The sequence below is a fragment of the Bombina bombina genome, chromosome 4 (genome assembly GCF_027579735.1).
Source record: "Bombina bombina isolate aBomBom1 chromosome 4, aBomBom1.pri, whole genome shotgun sequence".
NCBI classification, from domain to species: Eukaryota; Metazoa; Chordata; class Amphibia; order Anura; family Bombinatoridae; genus Bombina; species Bombina bombina.
The window spans coordinates 606,868,232-606,885,350 of record NC_069502.1 but is presented as its reverse complement, the minus strand read 5'-3'; the positions used below and the strand labels follow the sequence as shown (position 1 = coordinate 606,885,350).

Genomic DNA, 17,119 nt, shown 5'->3' with positions numbered 1-17,119 from the left:
TGCTTGGCTGTGCATTAGACTGAGAGGAACCAGGAAGTGGAAGGGATTAAAAGTTCTTGATATTATAGGTAATTGTTGGCAGCCTCCAGGTGGACAGGAATTGAATCCCATAAGTGAAGGCTTGTGGACTCTCACCACCATGAAAGAAATGCATTTATCAAGTAAGCATAAATGTTGTTTTAATTCTACTTTAAACATTGATTACTATTAGTTCACCTTGTTTATTATAATTCCCACTCCGTTCAGTTACTAAAAGCGTGGGGAGGTCATGTCACTGCTGTCTGTTCTGAAGATGCTTTCAACCTTATGAAGGACCTTGGTGCAGATGATGTCATTGATTACAAAGCTGCAGATCTAGAGGTGCAACTGAAGCCACGGGAACTGTGAGTTCTTATGTTGGGTTTTTAATCTTTTTAATAGTTTTTTTTATTTAAATTAGATTTCTCAGGTTTCTTTGTATGAAAAAAATATATATAAATATATATATAAAACATGGAAGGGAACTGCACTCCAAGACCGGATCAGGTACACATCCTGTGACTCAGTAACATCCAGCCCTGGGTGCTAAATAGCACTCCAAAAAAGCTGTGATGTCACCAGAGCCACAGGCAGTTAACCCCAGTCCGGAATGGGTGCAAGAAACAAGGGAGATTACAAATAAAAAGTAATACAACACATAGAAACACCCAGAACTCACCAGCTAGCTCACAGCTAAGATAAAATCATAACTGGAAAGGTTAGTCACCGCATCTGGCCAAATGGGAAAGCTCAGGCACCACGTCAAGGTCCTTTCCATTGCCTGAGTCCCTAACACAGGCACACCATCATGCGAGCTCACAAAGCCAAACAAACTGAGAACAAAGAAGGGGTGCACAGGTGGCTGTAATCACCCATAGAAAATACAAAACATGGAAGGGAACTGCACTCCAAGACCGGATCAGGTACACATCCTGTGACTCAGTAACATCCAGCCCTGGGTGCTAAATAGCACTCCAAAAAAGCTGTGATGTCACCAGAGCCACAGGCAGTTAACCCCAGTCCGGAATGGGTGCAAGAAACAAGGGAGATTACAAATAAAAAGTAATACAACACATAGAAACACCCAGCACTCACCAGCTAGCTCACAGCTAAGATAAAATCACAACTGGAAAGGTTAGTCACCGCATCTGGCCAAATGGGAAAGCTCAGGCACCACGTCAAGGTATATATATACAGTATCTCACAAAAGTGAGTACACACACTCACATTTTTGTAAATATTTTATTATATCTTTTCATGTGACAACACTGAAGAAATTACACTTTGCTACAATGTAAAGTAATGAGTGTACAGCCTGTATAACAGTGTAAATTTGCTATCCCCTCAAAATAACTCAACACACAGCCATTAATGTCTAAATCATTGGCAACAAAAGTGAGTACACCCCTAAGTGGAAATGTCCAAATTTGGCCCAATTAGCCATTTTCCCTCCCCGGTGTCATGTGACTCAGTGTTACAAGGTCTCAGGTGTGAATGGGGAGCAGGTGTGTTAAATTTCGGTGTTATCACTCTCTCTCATACTGGTAACTGGAAATTTAACCATGCCATGGCACCTCATGGCAAAGAACTCTCTGAGGATCTGAAAAAAAGAAAGAATTGTTGCTCTACATAAAGATGGCCTAGGCTATAAGAAGATTACCAAGACCCTGAAACTGAGCTGCAGCAAGACCATACAGCGGTTTCACAGGACAGGTTCCACTCGGAACATGCCTCGCCATGGTCGACCAAAGAAGTTGAGTGCACATGCTCAGCGTCATATCCAGAGGTTGTCTTTTGGAAATAGACTTATGAGTGCTGCCAGCATTGCTGCAGAGGTTGGTCAGCCTATCAGCGCTCAGACCATACGCCGCACACTGCATCAAATTGGTCTGCATGGCTGTCGTCTCAGAAGGAAGCCTCTTCTAAAGATGATGCATAAGAAAGCCTGCAAACAGTCTGCTGAAGACAAGCAGACTAAGGACATGGATTACTGGAACCATGTCCTGTGGTCCGATGAGCTCAAGATAAACTTATTTGGCTCAGATAGTGAAGTGTCATGGTCTGGGCCTGCATGAGTGCTGACGGCACTGGGGAGCTACAGTTCATTGAGGGAACCATGAATGACAACATGTACTGTGACATACTGAAGTAGAGCATTATCCCCTCCCTTTGGAGACTGGGCCGCAGGGCAGTATTCCAACATGATAATGACCCCAAACACACCTCCAAGACGACCACTGCCTTGCTAAAGAAGCTGAGGGTTAAAGGTGATGGACTGGCCAAGCATGTCTCCAGACCTAAACCCTATTGAGCATCTGTGAGGCATCCTCAAGGGAAGGTGGGGGAGAGCTCCATGATGTCGTCTCGGAGGAGTGGAAGAGGACTCCAGTGGCAACCTGTGAAGCTCTGGTGAACTCCATGCCCAAGAGGGTTAAGGCCGTGCTGGAAAGTAATGGTGGCCACACAAAATATTGACACTTTGGGCCCAATTTGTACATTTCCACTTAGGGGTGTACTCACTTTTGTTGCCAACGGTTTAGACATTCATGACTGTGTGTTGAGTTATTTTGAGGGGACAGCAAATTTACACTGTTATACAGGCTGTACACTCACTATTTTACATTGTAACAAAGTGTAATTTCTTCAGTGTTGTCACATGAAAAGAAATAATAAAATATTTACAAAAATGTGAGGGGTGTACTCACTTTTGTGAGATACTGTAATATCTTTGTATGTGTCTCTTTGTGCCTCTCTCTCTGTATTCCAATAAATATTTTACTTAAGCTTTCTATAGAATATACTGCTATATTGATATTTTTTGTCTAGGGTTGACACCTTTTTGGGGGAAAATACTGGTCATACTAATTAGGGCTGATATTAAATTATTCCTTTTTTTTTTTTAGAATTAAATTCCACCACTGATGAACTGTCACTATAACTGAATCTTTATTTCTATATGTATTATTTTTTTAAAAAAAAAATATTCCTTTATTGAGGTTTTGCAAAAGAGAAAACATACAATAAATGCCATGCAACATTAATGACCAAATTTCAGTTGAGTGATAAACAATGATATAGATGAGAAGAAGGATGGGTGGCAAAATAGGAACTTGTGAAACCTCCATTTTACAATGATACTTGCTTTCATAAGTGACTATTTAGCTGGCCACTTATGGACCATTTGGCTAGGGAAGATAAATGAAACATGATAGTCACACCTTTGGTCCCTTTGGGGCCCAATGACACTTCATAGGTTTAAAAATATCTAGATTGCTAATATAATAAAGTATAATCATAAAAATAAAATATAAACTTGCTTTAGATCCAAGATAGTTTGTCAGCTGGTAAGCACCGCTTGAAGTAATGTAGTATAAATTAAATTAGCATATAAAACCAGAATTAATTCTTACAAGACTTATGTAAGCCCTCCTTTGCTACTATAAGGTCACTCTTTGGCCTGTTTGTGAGAACAAAGTGTGATGAAGGTAAATGAAGGGCCACTTTTGGACCACCTGACATATAGAAGAAACTCAGGGACACGTATGGTCTTAGATAAATCGTGAGCAAATAGGTTTAAAGATAGACTATATATAGAGTGGAGTTCTCCATCTTTCTGTTTATATGTAAATGCAGTAGTAAGATGTATAGGCAGTTAGATAGTAAGGAAGGTAAAACTGACTGTGTGTAGGAGGCATACATCTGTAGGGCATACTGTAGAATAACTAATAAGATAGTTTCCTTAATACTCCAGATAAAATAAATCAACAATGATCTTACTGAACTATATAAGATATTTCTCAAAATGTCTTAAAACTAATAATGAAGAGTAACATACATTATGTAAAAAGAAATATATATGAGGGGAGCTATCTCAAGTTATATACTAGGTAGCTGCTAATATGAATGTTTAAAGTATGTCCCATCAGATATCAGATGAAACAACGCAAATACTACATCTATTCATATTAAGCTATGCACTCAATAGTTGTAGTGAGGAAAGGTTGTCACATAAAACCCATTTATAACAGATGTTGCAGGGGCTTATAAAATTACCTCCCATATGTAAAATAAATCTGATCACATAGTTGGGTATTCAGGAGTATTATATATACAGGAGTTTCAGAATGACAGACTAGAAACTGACTATTCTATGTGAGCGTTATCTATGCAATATATGTAAAATATGTATTCAGATTGACAGAATGAGAACTTTGAAATGTAATATATTTATTTACTGAAGTAATTTACTCCCCATATAAGTTTGTTCTTGGGATGGGAAAATATACCTTTAACTAACATCAAGTCCAAATAGAAAAATATTCTTGAAATGTAGACTATGAGCCTATCAAAACAATGTAACTGTAAGGTTCTACTAGAGGCATAATACTAAAAGATGTTTAGTAAAGAAACAAAAGATGCCCAATACCTTATGGAAATTATCCAGAACGTGACACAAAACAGTTATTAGGTATACATGGAAATAGGGTATTTTTAGTACAAGATAAACATATACAATGTACCGTTGAACCAAGTATCATCTGGCTTATCAGACTATTTAGTCCTCATGTAATACTTGATTCCGGAGGGGAAAGTCGTAAAAAAGTATAAGATAGACTTGTCAGATTTGTCCAAAGGGACTAAAGTGTAGTCTGTTACTACCATCAAAAGACTATCAAGTAGGAAGCGATCTCCGTGCATGTTAGCCCACTCCGTATCTCCAAGTCAATCCAGACATTTGTAAGCTCCAGCGGATATGGAGAGTAGAAGAGAAGAACCAAAGGGACTAAAGTGTAGTCTGTTACTACCATCAAAAGACTATCAAGTGGGAAGCGATCTCCGTGCATGTTAGCCCACTCCGTATCTCCAAGTCAATCCAGACATTTGTAAGCTCCAGCGGATATGGAGAGTAGAAGAGAAGAACCAGACAGACGTGCCACTCTCTCCTTCAAGATCTAGGAAACAAAAGAGGGAGACCTGCTTAACGGGCTTCTTAATGGCTGGTACTTGAGTAATCAATCCTTTCCCGTATGGAGCTGGTAAACATAAGTCTCTCATCCTTATGTACCTTGTATCATGCTGAGAAGGCGTCTCTCGGGTTTGGGAGCGACAAGTATCCTGTTCTGGGAGGCTGGCTGCAACTCCCACATCTGGGGAAGATAACATAAATCTATGCTTTTCACTCTCACAAGGATCCCACTTAGAGCAATCAGGATTTGACTTAGTTGGACAAGGCCGCATGCTCTGTGAGGTACTATTGCAGTGCACAACAGGAGCCACCTCATTGGCCATGTTATGTTTTGAATTTACTCATTTTGGGAGTAGTAAGTGGATTGAAGTATAAAGATCTTCCATTTGTAATTAATCGTTAGAGAATTCCACATATAAGAAATTTCTGCTGTCAGCATTGAAATAGGCCTGCTCTACCCAGCGAACCGGGAGGGGTTTAGGGTTGATGTTGTTAGGCCACCGCCTCACTAACCTAACTGTATGGTCTAGTGATCTCCTCAAATTGACATCCGTTAATATGGCAGTGTTACACACAATTAATTCTATGCAAAGTAGTTATGGATTCTTACTTGGCTCTTAGATAATCGGCGATTATCAGTATAATAATAGGAGCTTCTAGATTTGCGACCTCTCATGGCCGTCGCCTGGACACGCCCCTCTATGTATTACTTTTTGTCTATATTTACCTGAAGATTACAAAATATCAGCAAAGTAGGTAAAATACTTAATTCTAGGCTCATTAATTGGCAGTTTCATAATCAAAACATCTTTACTACAAACTTTAGGTCAGGTTTTACATTTTGCAGTACGTTAAAAGCTTCTAACTGAGCTTTAAATTTCATAAGTTGTGAAGATGCCAAGGGAGATGAGAGATTTTTTTCCATTCTAAAGTAGCGGGAACCTTGTCTGACTTCCAATTTCTAGGAAACAGTCATTTGGCGCAGTTAATCATGAGACATAGCAATCGACGTCTCAAATTGCATTTAATTCTAGGAAGATTGAGTAAGTATATAGTTGGTTCTAAGAGTAGGGTAATACCAAATGATTTATCAATAGCTGTTCTAATCTCCTGGGTGCTCGGACAGAATGCCGAAGCACCTTCGTCCGTCAGACATATGTCCGAGATACACTGCTTCCGACTGCACGCCGAACAGCACAATCACGTAATTGCGTAAATATCATCACTAAAAAGGCAGAATATTTAAATATATATTGTGCACTACTGAGGAAAATATGAGAACACAAACACTTAAATAAATTAATTAAACAACCAAATCAAATTAAAAAAAGAGTTCATAAATACATGTAAAGGAGGACGAAAAATGTTACATGAAGGTTATGCATACATTGTAGACAAAAAAAAAGAAAATGTAACATATTGGAGATGTGAAAAAAAAGTTTTTGTGGAGGAAGGCTAAAAACCATAAATGATATAATTGAAAAAGACGCATCAAATCATTCACATCCAACTGATGCAGCAAGAATTTTAGCTCTGAAAACAATTGAAAAAATAAAAGAAGTTTCAAAAAATTCAGAGGGTGTCGCCCTCAAAAGCCAGCGACGCCGGTTTTTACGTGATTTTGATATCACATATACAGCGCCGCATATAAATGCAGCACTTATATTTCACCCGTCGGACGCAATTTTTACTCCCATAAGCTAACATAGAACCACGTCGCAAATCGGTATCACATATTCAGCGCAAGGACTTACGCACTGAAAATAGAGACATTTTACTCCATTTTCTCCTCGCCACACATAGGCAGGCGCAGCAAGCCTTGTGCTGAGTATGTGAGCATCGTAAATCCCGTAACTGCCTGAAAATATTAACTAACACCTAACGCATGCGCAATATCTATCTACCTGTCAACCGCAATCCCCCACCGCAATAACTAATAAAGTATATGAACCCCTAATCCGCCATTAACCCACATCGCAATAAACCTAATAAAGTATATTAACCCCTAATCCGCCATTAACCCACATCGCAAAAAACCTTATAAAACTATTAACCCATAATCCGCCAAACCCACACAACGCAATAATCCTAATAAATCTATTAACCCCTAATCCGCCAAATCCCCACAACGCAAATAACTAATTAAATTACTAAGCCCCCTAACATAACACCACCCCCTAAATTAACCCCAATTATCTAAATTAAAAAATACTAATTTACAATTAAAATAAAAAAGCTAACATTACTTAGAAATAAAAAAACTAAATTTAAATTAATCTAAGATTACACAAAATAAAAAAGTCTAACATTACATAAAATAATAAACCAAATTATCAAAAATAAAAAAATTAAACCTAATCCCTATGAAAATAAAAAGCCCCCCCCCCAAAATAAAAACACCCCTTAATCTAATGCTAAACTACCAATAGCCGTTAAAAGGGCCTTTTGTAGGGCATTGCCCAAAGTTAAACAGCTCTTTTCCTTAAAAAGTCCCCCATCTAACAGTAAAACCCCCCACCCACCAAACCCCCCAAAATAAAAAACCTAACACTAAAAAATCCTAAACTACCGATTGCCCCTAAAGGGACATTTGTATAGGCATTGCCCTTAAAGGGCATTTAGCTCTTTCACTGCCCTTAAAAGGGCATTCAGCTCTTTTAAAGGGACACTGAACCCAATTTTTTTTCTTTCGTGATTCAGATAGAGCATGAAATTTTAACCAACTTTCTAATTTACTCCTATTATTAAATTGTCTTCATTCTCTTGCTATCTTTATTTGAAATGCAAGAATGTAAGTTTAGATGCCAGCCCATTTTTGGTGAACAACCTGGGTTTTTCTTGCTGATTGGTGGATAAGTTTATCCACCAATAAAAAAGTGCTGTCCAGAGTCCTTAAACAAAAAAAGCTTAGAAGCTTTCTTTTTCAAATAAAGATAGCAAGAGAACGGAGTAAATTAGAAAGTTGCTTAAAATTGCATGCTCTATCTGAATCACTAAAGAAAAAAATTTGGGTTCAGTGTCCCTTTAAGATTGCCCAGAAATCCCTAATCTAAAAAAAAAACGCCCAAAAAATAAAAAAAATCCCTAAGTCTAACCCCCCAAATAGGTACTCACCGTTCTTGAAGTCCGGCGGAGAAGGTCCTGTTCCAGGCAGTGAAGTCTTCTTCCAAGCGGCCGACATCTTCTTCCAAGCGGGCACCTCTTCCTTCTTCATCCAGGACCAAGCCGGCGCGGAGCGGAGATGAGCGTGGAGCAGGACCAGCGACCGCGGAGCCATGGAGCATGGAGGATCCTCTTTGTGCGATCGCCGCCATACACTGAATAGTGAATTCAATGTATGCTTTTAAAAATGGCGTCCCTTGCATTCCTATTGGCTGATTTAATTCTTCAAATTCAAATCAGCCAATAGGATGAGAGCTACTGAAACCCTATGGGTTGTTTAAATTGGCTGTTAATACTTTTATTATCAGTTGCGATGTGGGGGGATTGCGGATATAGGGGTTTTACGTGTCGGGTTTATTTTTGGGAGGCGGGTTAGACTTTTACGGGAGATTTGATTTTTTTTTTTTCATTTTTTTAGGTGCCGGCAGTTTCTAAAGTGCTGTAAGTCACTGGCGACTCCAGAAATTTGTATTTACGCTCATTTCTGGACATCGCTAGTTTATCCGATTTACGGCACTTTATGAACTGCCGACGGGGTTTATGTAATACCCCGATGTGCGAGGTGAAATTACGGGCGCGTGGGTTTCAGCAGCTGCGCTGAAGCTTGCACTGTATTTGTAATCTCGCCCCTAATTTCCCCCTTGAAGCAGCAAGAGCACTACCTAAAAAAGAAACTCTTGCCAGACTGATACGTCGACACCGAACAACACCAAATGGAAACATTTTAAATGATGAAGTAAAGGGACAGTAAAGTCAAAATTAAACTTTCATGATTCAGATAGAGCATGCAATTTTAAACAACTTTCCAATTTACTTTTATCATCAAATTTGCTTTGTTCCCTTGGTGGTATTTTTGAAAAGCTAAACCTAGACACGCTGAAACTGATTTCTAAACCGTTGAAAACAGCCTCTTAGCTCAGAGCATTTTGAAAGTTTTTTTACAGTTAGACACTACTAGTTCATGTGTGTCATATAGATAACATTGTGCTCACTCCCGTGGAGTTAAAACTATTAACCCATAATCCGCCAAACCCACACAACGCAATAATCCTAATAAATCTATTAACCCCTAATCCGCCAAATCCCCACAACGCAAATAACTAATTAAATTACTAAGCCCCCTAACATAACACCACCCCCTAAATTAACCCCAATTATCTAAATTAAAAAATACTAATTTACAATTAAAATAAAAAAGCTAACATTACTTAGAAATAAAAAAACCTAAATTTAAATTAATCTAAGATTACACAAAATAAAAAAGTCTAACATTACATAAAATAATAAACCAAATTATCAAAAATAAAAAAATTAAACCTAATCCCTATGAAAATAAAAAGCCCCCCCCAAAATAAAAACACCCCTTAATCTAATGCTAAACTACCAATAGCCCTTAAAAGGGCCTTTTGTAGGGCATTGCCCTAAGTTAACCCCTTAAGGACCAGCGACGTACCCTGTATGTCGTTGGCCTTTTTTTGGGACTTGTTTGTTTTATAACGCGGTCTTGCCACCAGCGTTGAGACTGCTCTATTCCACAAAGCCTGCTGGAGGGAGTGCATTAATAGCGTGTTCTTGCTAGACTTATGCTATTATGTCCTGAAAAAACCCTTAACGACCAGTGACATACAGGGTACATTGTGGTCATTAAGGGGTTAAACAGCTCTTTTCCTTAAAAAGTCCCCCATGTAACAGTAAAACCCCACCACCCACCAAACCCCCCCCAAAATAAAAAACCTAACACTAAAAAATCCTAAACTTCCCATTGCCCCTAAAGGGGATTTTTTATAGGCATCGCCCTTAAAGGGCATTTAGCTCTTTCACTGCCCTTTAAAGGGCATTCAGCTCTTTTAAAGGGACACTGAACCCAAATTTTTTTCTTTCGTGATTCAGATAGAGCATGAAATTTTAACCAACTTTCTAATTGACTCCTATTATTAAATTGTCTTCATTCTCTTGCTATCTTTATTTGAAATGCAAGAATGTAAGTTTAGATGCCGGCCCATTTTTGGTGAACAACCTGGGTTTTTCTTGCTGATTGGTGGATAAGTTTATCCATCAATAAAAAAGTGCTGTCCAGAGTCTGAAACAAAAAAAAAAAGCTTAGAAGCTTTCTTTTTCAAATAAAGATAGCAAGAGAACGAAGTAAAATTGATAATAGGAGTAAATTAGAAAATTGCTTAAAGGGACAGTCAAGTCCAAAAAAAAATTAATGTTTCAAATAGGGCATGCAATTTTAAACAACTTTCCAATTTACTTTTATCATCAAATTTGCTTTGTTCCCTTGGTGGTATTTTTGAAAAGCTAAACCTAGACAGGCTCAAACTGATTTCTAAACCGTTAAAAAAAGCCTCTTAAATCAGAGCATTTTGAAAGTTTTTTTTACAGTTAGACACTACTAGTTCATGTGTGTCAGATAGATAACATTGTGCTCACGCCCGTGGAGTTATTTAGTAGTCTGCACTGATTGGGTAACCATATTGCCGCTTTAAAAAGGGGCACATATGAAAAATACATATGTCAGGGCTGTTTAAATAAATGTTTTTTATAAGAACCCTGACATATGTATATTTCATATGTGTCCCTTTTTAAAGCGTCAATATGGTCACCCTAGCTAAACTGCATGTCTGTCAAAAGCACTGAGATAAGGGGGCAGTCTGCAGAGGCTTAGATACAAGGTAATCACAGAGGTAAAACATATATTAATATAACTGTGTTGGTTATGCAAAACTGGGGAATGGGTAATAAAGGGATTATCTATCTTTTTATACAATAAACATTCTGGTGTAGACTGTCCCTTTAAGAAAAACAACCAGAGGAGAAGATTTCATCATGCACGAAGGTGAAAATTTAATCATTCTGTCTACTAAAAAAAAGGTAGATCTTCTTTCAAAAAAACAACACTGGCTCTGTGACTAAACATTTGACTCAGCTCCTTTAGGTTTTCAGTTGTATACAATACATGTTTTAATAGAAGATAACCATACCATATCATTAGTATACTGCATATCAAAAAATAAAAATCAGGTAACTTCATTTTTAGTATTATAAAAGAAAAAATTCAGATATTAATCATATATCAATTACTCTAGATTTTGAAAGAGCAGCAATAAATTACTTTACAAATTTTTTACAAAATACAATAATTTACGGATGCTTTTTCCATTTTTCCAAATGCCTGTGGAGAAAAATACAATCTTTGGGCTTAAAAATATGGTATAATAATGAAAAAAATGCTTTGATCATAAAATGCTTAGAAGCATTAGATTTCCTTTCTGGCACAATTGAGATCCTGTGCAGTAAATCAATCATTGTTGCAGGAATCTACCGCCCACCTAGCTCCCCTATGCATTCCCTTTCTGATATAGCCCATCTCCTTAGTGAAACCATAGCTCAAAACCTAAAAAGTAAACATTTTGATCCATGGAGATTTTAATATTGATTGGCTGAATCCTATTGTAAAACAATAGTTCTTGCTCACCATTTAAGACTTTGCAGCTAACACAATTAATCTCCTCCCCAATTTGAATAAACATTAAAAGCCATAACCACACCCTGCTCGATAGGATCCTCTCCACTTCTCCTGACCGAATCCAGGAGGCAGGTGTTCTCCCTAACAGTTTCAGTGACCACTGCTTAGTGTACTGCGTGCGCAAAATAAAGGCTAGTAAATCCTCTCCCAAGGTTAAAATCACCAGGTCCTTCAAAAAATGTAATCTTCAATCATTTCTAAATGACATCAAGAACCTCCCCTGGCACAGATTAAACCTAATTCCAGATTTAGACTCTGCAGTTTAATTCTTTCAGTCCAAACTCCTACAAGTTTGGAATTTGCATGCCCCGCTGTGTAAGGTGAGAGTAAAAGGAGCACATATGAATTGGATTGCAGCTGACCTCATTCAAATGTACCAGTTTCGGAATTCATTGTGGTCAAAGTTCAAGCATACTGGCTCTATGAACGATCACTGTGTATATAGACAATGGCGAAATATATGCACTAAACAAACAAAATTGGCCAAGGCCCAATATTTCTGTGAAAATCTGAACAATAACATATCAAACCCTAGAAAGTTTTAGAAAGTCATAAATAACTTACACTCTCCCCCAATCCACTCCCAACCCTCCACTGTCAAAGTGGACAACCAAACCCTGCAACTTCCTTTAGAAGTGGCAAATGCCTTTAACAATTATTTTGTCAGATGCTTCAACACCCTGATTGACAAACTAATAAATGACACGCATCCTGAAACTACAAATATGTATCAGGCCCCACTAAATCTGCAAAGACCCAATATAGAGAAGTTCAATTTTAGACCTGTACCCATCAATGTCTTTAAGAAACACCTTAATAATCTAAAAATGAAAAACCAGTCTGGACCTGATCAAATCCCAGCAATGCTATTGAAGCTCAGCGCGCCGGCAATTGTTAAACCTGTCACAACCCTAGTTAACGCATTCATGGTGTCTGAATACATACCCAAACTTCGGAAGACTGCAAGAGTAGTGCCTATCCATAAAAGTGGTGAGTTAAACTTGGTTACTAACTAACTATCGCCCAATATCATTGCTCCCAGTATTGTCAAAAATCTTAGAAAAATGTGTCCATACGCAACTATGTGAGTATTACCAACAATCTAACTATCTGACGCTTGTTCAATCAGGTTTTCGCCCGAGTCACTCCACTACAACTGCCCTCCTAAAAGTTTGCAACGACATCCAAACTGGTATGGAACAAGGAGACCTAACTGAAGCTATTCTCCTTGATTTTGCAAAGGCCTTTGACGCAGTAGACCACGACATACCACTGCTCAAACTAAAAAACTCAGGTATTGGTGATCGTCCTTTAACCTGGTTTCGATCATATGTATTGGATCGATCACAGTATGTCTCCATTTCTGACAGCGACTCCCTCCCTCTCCCAGTCACGTGTGGTGTTCCCCAAGATTCCATTCTCGGCCCCCTACTATTCACATTATTTATAAAGGATCTGCCAAATGTCTGCAAATCCTCAACCGTACACATGTATGCAGACGACACAGTAATCTATGCAAACAAGTCCGATCTGCCGCAGCTTGAGGCAGTGCTCCAAGACCAGTTCACAGAGGTAGAAAAGTGGATTTCAAAAAACAAACTCTTCCTAAACACTGACAAAACTGTCACAATGATCTTTGAAACTCTTCCTAAATTACACAAACTACAAAATTCCCATCTCCGCATCAAAACAAAATCAAATTGCACACTGACCGCAGTCTACTCTTTCAAATACTTGGGTATGTTGTTAGACCCCAATCTATCTTTTGGCCTCCACATAGAAAACCTTGCATCTAAACTCTTTCCAAAACTAGGTGCCCTGTACAGAAACAAATCCTGCCTCAGCCCTACAGTAAAGGAAAATATTGTACAGCAAATTCTGATGCCAATTATGGATTTTGGGGATGTAGTATATGCACCTGCACCGCAAACTCCCCTAAATAAACTTAATACACTTTACAACTCGTTCTGCCGCTTTGTGCTACAATGTAACTACAGGACCCACCATTGTGACATGCTAAAAGAACTAAACTGGCTGTCGCTGTAATCCAGACGCACCCTCCATCTTTCCAGCCTTGTGTTTAAGAGCTTTTCTACGAAGCTCCCACCCTACCTGAGCAGAATGCTCTCTCCAGCTGTTCCCACCTCCCATAACCTCCAATCCAGTACCAGCACATTATTTAGTCTGCCTCCATACAAAAAGAAAGCAGCTTGATCCTTCTCTTCCTACAGAGCACCACAATTATGGAACAACCTCCCGCACACTTTAAAGCCTTCCCCAAGCCTAAAATCCTTTAAGAGATCCCTCTCTACATATCTCAAAACATAATGCACCTGTCATGGTTGATTATATATTTCCTACCTGTTCTATGTTAAAATTTGCATATACAGGGAGTGCAGAATTATTAGGCAAATGAGTATTTTGACCACATCATCCTCTTCATGCATGTTGTCTTACTCCAAGCTGTATAGGCTCGAAAGCCTACTACCAATTAAGCATATTAGGTGATGTGCATCTCTGTAATGAGAAGGGGTGTGGTCTAATGACATCAACACCCTATATCAGGTGTGCATAATTATTAGGCAACTTCCTTTCCTTTGGCAAAATGGGTCAAAAGAAGGACTTGACAGGCTCAGAAAAGTCAAAAATAGTGAGATATCTTGCAGAGGGATGCAGCACTCTTAAAATTGCAAAACTTCTGAAGCGTGATCATCGAACAATCAAGCGTTTCATTCAAAATAGTCAACAGGGTCGCAAGAAGCGTGTGGAAAAACCAAGGCGCAAAATAACTGCCCATGAACTGAGAAAAGTCAAGCGTGCAGCTGCCAAGATGCCACTTGCGACCAGTTTGGCCATATTTCAGAGCTGCAACATCACTGGAGTGCCCAAAAGCACAAGGTGTGCAATACTCAGAGACATGGCCAAGGTAAGAAAGGCTGAAAGACGACCACCACTGAACAAGACACACAAGCTGAAACGTCAAGACTGGGCCAAGAAATATCTCAAGACTGATTTTTCTAAGGTTTTATGGACTGATGAAATGAGAGTGAGTCTTGATGGGCCAGATGGATGGGCCCGTGGCTGGATTGGTAAAGGGCAGAGAGCTCCAGTCCGACTCAGACGCCAGCAAGGTGGAGGTGGAGTACTGGTTTGGGCTGGTATCATCAAAGATGAGCTTGTGGGGCCTTTTCGGGTTGAGGATGGAGTCAAGCTCAACTCCCAGTCCTACTGCCAGTTTCTGGAAGACACCTTCTTCAAGCAGTGGTACAGGAAGAAGTCTGCATCCTTCAAGAAAAACATGATTTTCATGCAGGACAATGCTCCATCACACGCGTCCAAGTACTCCACAGCGTGGCTGGCAAGAAAGGGTATAAAAGAAGAAAATCTAATGACATGGCCTCCTTGTTCACCTGATCTGAACCCCATTGAGAACCTGTGGTCCATCATCAAATGTGAGATTTACAAGGAGAGAAAACAGTACACCTCTCTGAACAGTGTCTGGGAGGCTGTGGTTGCTGCTGCACGCAATGTTGATGGTGAACAGATCAAAACACTGACAGAATCCATGGCTGGCAGGCTTTTGAGTGTCCTTGCAAAGAAAGGTGGCTATATTGGTCACTGATTTGTTTTTGTTTTGTTTTTGAATGTCAGAAATGTATATTTGTGAATGTTGAGATGTTATATTGATTTCACTGGTAAAAATAAATAATTGAAATGGGTATATATTTGTTCTTTGTTAAGTTGCCTAATAATTATGCACAGTAATAGTCACCTGCACACACAGATATCCCCCTAAAATAGCTAAAACTAAAAACAAACTAAAAACTACTTCCAAAAATATTCAGCTTTGATATTAATGAGTTTTTTGGGTTCATTGAGAACATGGTTGTTGTTCAATAATAAAATTAATCCTCAAAATTACAACTTGCCTAATAATTCTGCACTCCCTGTATTATGTATTAATATTGTTTTTGTATTTTTTTTTTTTTTTTTTTAAATAGTTTTTTATTGAGGTTTTTCCAGGAAACAGCAAAAGGTTTACAAGCTTGAAAAAACACAATTGATATGTACACAATGTTTTCATTCTTTCCCATGAGTAAGAACTGGCTGAAATACAGCTAAGCATATTGAGAATACACGTATCCAAACAAAAGCAAGAGGCTATGGACAGAATTCACACTACAACACATTCTTAAAAGGTAATAACTGTCTGAGATTCATACAAACAAATTGTGTATACATATATTAAAATAGAGGAGGGAATCTATGCTCAGTGATTGCACAATAATACGTTCTTAAAGGCAATATCTGTCTGGAAAACAAATAATCAAGTTGTATAATATAAAACCTCAGTTTTCTTTTAAGCGTAGATCACTAGAGTAACTACATCACCGGCCACTTTTGGACCGACCAAAACATAAAGAATAAATTAAATGGTAGTTACATATTGACCACTCTTGGGTCACTGGAAAAATAGGGGCCTCCTAACTGATATATGGAAGTATATTTTACATTGCTGGAGGTAATAGGACTAGAATGGTAAACAAATGGTATGGCGTAAAACATTAAATATATGAAACGCAACAACTGTTGATGTAGAAAGTTTCAACACTAAAGGATAAAATGGGTATAAGAATTGCTATTCAAGTGCCAGATTAGTATGCAATAATGTAGTGTGATGGAGGGGGTCTGTAATACAATTTAACCCTTTAAATATCCGGCTACTTGTACATAAGTATCTTAACACTGGTTTCCCTCTATGGTAAATGGAGGCCTCTCTTGGACCTCCAAAAAAGAGTTTAGACAAGATAGGGAGTTTTAGGGGAAGCAAAGAAAATAACAAAGCGGGCCACTTTTGGGCCCCTGATGCAAACAACTGGTTTGGGAAATATCATACTTTAAATACATTTAATGACTATGGAAAGCATGTAATGGAACCCATAGTAAGAAAATAACTACACTAATAACTATTATGTATGGAATATTCCAGCCGGGAACTAATTTGGCTAATGACATATGGCGTTATTTGCTGTAATGGGGAAGGGATTCTTAAGAATACCTAACTGTGATATAATAAGCCAAAGATGCAGCTACTGTATAGGCGTTCAGTAGAGAGATTACATCATAAACACTAGAGTGAGGGTTATTTGCTGTGTTTGTGCTAGGCCGTATATGTACTTCTCAATCTCTCTAATACCTGGATTACAAATACAGGTTATATCCTATCTCTTTATATATATGTTCACTAGTGGCCTTAAGGAGGTCTAACACTGAGGGGGATTTACTCTAAAATTGCTATTCACTCCCTAAATACGCTACAATACCATGACATTAGTGTAGACATTTAGAGATACAATATCTGCAGGGAGAAGGAATATATATTATTACATTAGCATTTCTGTAAATATAGTAGTCTAAATAGGAATTACAATCACGACTAAACT

General features: G+C 38.4%; 1 protein-coding gene across 1 annotated transcript in view; it reads left to right on the top strand.

The window, feature by feature from the left end:
- The window catches only part of RTN4IP1 (reticulon 4 interacting protein 1), a 138,703-nt gene that overhangs the window by 51,084 nt on the left and 70,500 nt on the right, over nucleotides 1–17,119 (top strand). The window contains exon 6 of the mRNA XM_053710592.1: nucleotides 247–383. Within this exon, the coding sequence (XP_053566567.1) occupies nucleotides 247–383 (137 nt within the window). The remainder of the gene's footprint in view (nucleotides 1–246; nucleotides 384–17,119) is intronic.